We start from the raw sequence: 4303 nt of genomic DNA, 5'->3' as shown, positions 1-4303 counted from the left end.
GCTTATATAACACCTCCTGCATGCCAAGCACCGTGGGACACTGTACGTGTATCCACCAACCCCTCCGTCTACATCCTCAACTCTCAGGAATGCTGTCCAGGGCTGGAATAGGGGTGGAGGTGCAGTGCGAAGGGGCGGGTGGGAGGGTATCAGGGGGTAGGGAAGAAGCCTTGCCTGGGGCCATTTCTGTCCCAGGGAATCAGGGACTGCAGCCCTGGGTTCACACCTGGGCTCAGCCACCTTGAGCAGGTGAGGTTGGGCCTCAGTGTCCACAACTGGGCAAAGAGGACAAATGGCACATCTCCCACTCCTAGGAAAAGGAGTGGAAGTACAGGAACCCTTCCCCCCACTTCCCCTACCTGGCCGGGATTCTCCCCTCCCGCTGGCCAGGGACACAAACCCAAGCTTGCCACCCAGGCCACACTCTCTTAAAAATACACATACACACACATACTATTTTCTAAACACCCGGCCCCACTTCACTTTCCAAAAGAATCTGCCCCAACTTGGGCTCAGCAGGACCAAGACCTGTATCCCCTCCTCTTTCAGAGTCACAGTTCTGCTGGCTGGGTCCCCAAGCACTGTGCAGAGGTCAGAGCCCTCCAGGCCAGTCTAAACCCAAGTCTAGCACTCAGGACCAGCCAAAGGTCCTGAAGGCCCTCCCCAAGGAAGGTTCCGAGTCACTCTCCTCCCCAGCACCCAGCCGCACTGAGTCACCCTGAAAGCCTGGCCCAGCACTCCTCTGCCCCTCCCCCGCCCCGGCCTGGTACCCCCATCTCCAAGCACAGGCCCTGGGGGAGTAGCAGAGGAGAAAAAGCAGCTGCACCCCCCCCCCACCCAACCACCTAAAGAGCCAAAAATAATAGCAGCTCACACACACACAACCCCACACACACCAGAAAAGCAAATATAAAATCATAAATCCAAAATAAAGGGGAAAAAAAAAAATCAAAGCCAACTACTGCCCCCAAAAGGCTCTTTAACCATTCTCAAAAAAAAAAAAAAGTTTATTAAAAGTGTTCTTAATGCTTGAACGGAAAAGATTCCCAAATATACAGATGCCTCTTTTCTCATAGAAATAGATTATTTTTTTATAATACAAAAAAAGACCAAAAAAACAACAACAAAAACAAAAACAACAGCAACAGCAACAACCCCGTAGGAACATCTTTAAGCGATTACTCAGGGCCCGGCTGACAGTTACACGTGGGTTGCGTCAGTCCCGTGTACACACGCGTTCAGCCATGTTTAAACCGATTGCATCAACTTCGAAACCGGCCCGCCCGCCGGCGCCTGGAGAGGGGTCAGAAGGAGAGGCAGAGTTTATCATTCATCTGTACACATAGACATCTCTTCTTTAAATAACACCACGGGCGGGCGGCCCATCTGCATGTGCGGTTGGTGTGGACAAAAATATAGATATATATATATAATAAAATATTAAAATTACCGACGAGCTCCCCGCGCTGCCAAGTGCCCCAGTGCCAAAGTTTTGCCGGCGCCACCAGGGGCGGGGGCGGGAGCGAGAGCGCGGACGCTCCCCGGAGTCTCGGTGGCCGCAGCGCGCCCGGCAGCGCGGAGGCCGGCCGGCAGGGGGACGCGCGCGGGGGCCGCGCTAGCAGTGGCCGGAGGAGGTGAGCAGAGGTTCAGGCAGCTGCTTGAACAAGTTCCGCAGGGTGCTGAGCTCGCGCGACAGCTGCTCCACCTTCTTCTGCAGCCGCTCGTTCTCGGCCGTGAGCTCCAGGACCTTGTGCTGCGTCTCCAGGTTGCGCATCTTGGCCTTGTCGCGGCTCTTGCGCACCGCGATGTTGTTGCGCTCACGCCGGATCTTGTACTCGTCGCTGTGCTTGTCCACGGTCTTCTTGGCCTTGCTCTTGACCTGCGAAGGCGCCGGCGCCGCCCCCACATAGCAGGCGGCCGGGGGCGCCTTGGCGTCTGCTGGGCTCGGCGTGCCGGGCGGGCTGGACGACGAGGACGTGGAGAGGCTCCCGCTGCTGCCGCTCGGCACCGCCTGGTAGCCGAGGTAGGCGCGCAGCGCGTACGGGAAACCAGCCGCCATGCCTGCGGCGCCGCCGCCCGGCGCTCCGGCCTCCTCCTTCCGCTTGCAGTCCGCGGGCTCGAAGCCCGGCTCCGCCTTGAGCTCGGCGGGCTGCGGTGGCGGCGGCGGCGGGGGCGGCGGGTGTAAGGGCGCGAAGCAGCCCGGGTGCAGCGCGCCCTTGGCGGCCCCCAGACGCCCCAGGCTCACGTAGCCGTATTCGGCCGCCTTCTTGCAGTTCTTGCCCCCGTAGTCGTCAGAGAAGAGGTCGGAGAGGAAGTCGTGGTGCTGCCCGGAGGAGGCGGGAGCGGGGGCGGGCGCGGGCGGAGCCGCCTCGAAGGTGTCCGTGGCCGGCGCCGGGGCCTGCGGCGCGCCCAGCGGCTCCAGGTATGGACTGAAGTCGATGGCGCGCTCGTGGTCACCGATGCTACCCAGCTCGCCGGCGGGGGGGCGCGGCCCGGGTCTGGCCGCGGGGGGCGCCGCGGGGGCCGCCTTGCCGCCGTACGCAGCAGCCAAGCAGTCCGCCTCGTAGTAGAAGTTGGCCACTTCCATGGATTTAAAGGCAGGCGGCGGCGGCAGGGGGAGACATGCTGGGTCCCAGGCCACCAGGCGTTGCATGAACGCGGGTGCCCGGGGAGGGGGCCTGGGGCTGCCCGCTCCGGCCGGCCCGCAGGTGGCGCGGCCTCCCAGCTCCGAACTGTCGCTGCTGTGTCCCTGATGCTGTTGCCGCTCCCTCCGGCGTGGCCGCTATTAGTGCGGGGGCTGGCGGCTGGCGGCTGGACCCTCGGGTGGGTCCCCTTCCCGGTCCCGTGCGCGGCTCTGACTCGCTAAAGTTTCTCCTGAGCCCGGTTATTTATAAGGCGGGCCATGGCAACGGCTGCGTCACGCCTGGAGGCCGCCCCAGCCCCTCCCCAGGCACGCAGAGGACACGCTGTGGCCGCCCGAGACCCCCAGGAGGGAGGCGGTGGGGCGTAGTGGCCAGACTGGAGACCTGGAGCGTGCCCTCGGGGGTCCCTCGGCCTGGTGGGGGGCGGCATCGCCCCCTGCCCACTCCCACCCGGCGGCCCCGGGATTGGGAGCGAGAGAAGGCGCTAACCCGCCCCCGGACCGCCCCCTCTGGGCTGGAGGCTATACTAGAAGGGAGGGGAGAATCCGGGGAGGGGGCAACGTGATCTTCTTCTCCCACCCCAAACACGGCCGCGGCCCGCCCCCTGCTGGAAGAGGCGCTGGCTTCAGGATCGGCTGCAACCAGTCCCGACTCCCCACCGAAGGGACGCGCTCCAGGCGGGATGCTGAAGACCCCAGCTCTGGCTCCCGGAGAGGTGACCCATCTCCACGGCCCTTCCCTGGGTCCAGCCTCGCCCCTAAACTTGCCCCCATCCCCAGATCTTGGAAGGAGGGAATTTCACACCTGTGGCGACTTCCTGTCTTAAACACGAAGACTTGGGTTTGGGGGCCTGCAGGACAGGGGCGAGCTCCACTTGGGCCTGTGCCAGGGTCGACCGCGCCCCTACCCTAGCCCCGCCCACCGCACCTGGCCGCCCCTCAGACCACACCCGGGTCTTCTCCAGCCCCACCACACCCCGACATGGGCCCCGGGAGGGTGGAAGGGGACGGGGATTCTTGGCTCCAACACACTGTGTGACCTTGGGCAAGTCACTTCACTTCTCCAAGCTTCAGTCCATGAAGGTGTCGTTAACTGTTATTATTATGAGTTGTATTACTGTCTCCACCACAGACTCCCAAACATAAGGCTTACGGCTCTGGGACGCACATCATAAAGAGGGGCCTTCTCCCAGGGTACAAAGAGGCCCAGAGGCCCACAGCATACCCAAGATCACATGGCCTCATGTCCCCCACTGTTCTCGGAAGGAAAGCCCTTTTCCAGGCACCCTCAGACCTATTTGCACCCGAGGCCAAAACACCTGTTTCTGAGGGTGGTGGGGTGGGGGACCAGCCAGGCTCAGGACGGGCCATGCAGGAGAGAAAAGGGAATTCCCCTATTTTCACCAGGTCCTTACTGGGCGGTGAGGGTGGGCCTGGACCCAGAGTTTGCTTTTTTCACCCTGCCAGAAGCATGCCCTTGCTGCCCCTGGTTCTCAGATGGGGAAACAAGATGGCCCACCTGGATCTGAATTTAGGCCTGAGGCCCTCCCGGCAGAGTGGGCTCCAGCGGCCCCTTACCCTCTCCTGAGCCATTCCGAGGCCATTTGGGCAGCTCCTTGGGCCTACCCACTCCCGGCCCAGGCCGCCCAGGCAGGAGCTCCC

At 62.5% G+C, this 4303-nt stretch overlaps 1 protein-coding gene across 1 annotated transcript; it reads right to left on the bottom strand.

Annotated features, from left to right (window-relative positions):
* Nucleotides 1-983: 983 nt before the first annotated feature.
* Nucleotides 984-3256, bottom strand: CEBPB (CCAAT enhancer binding protein beta). Its single transcript, XM_007128034.4, has one exon. The coding sequence runs from the start codon at nucleotides 2651-2653 to the stop codon at nucleotides 1616-1618; it is 1038 nt and encodes a 345-aa protein (XP_007128096.1). The 5' UTR covers nucleotides 2654-3256; the 3' UTR covers nucleotides 984-1615.
* Between the last annotated feature and the right edge of the window lie 1047 nt (nucleotides 3257-4303).

This window comes from Physeter macrocephalus, unplaced genomic scaffold, assembly GCF_002837175.3.
Source record: "Physeter macrocephalus isolate SW-GA unplaced genomic scaffold, ASM283717v5 random_674, whole genome shotgun sequence".
Lineage (NCBI taxonomy): Eukaryota > Metazoa > Chordata > Mammalia > Artiodactyla > Physeteridae > Physeter > Physeter macrocephalus.
Note: the sequence above shows the minus strand (reverse complement) of the source record. Positions and strands in the feature narration are given on the sequence as shown.

Coding starts and splice junctions, on each gene's coding strand:
- CEBPB (XM_007128034.4), bottom strand. CDS start 2,653: ATGCAACGCCTGGTGGCCTGGGACCCAGCATGTCTCCCCCTGCCGCCG.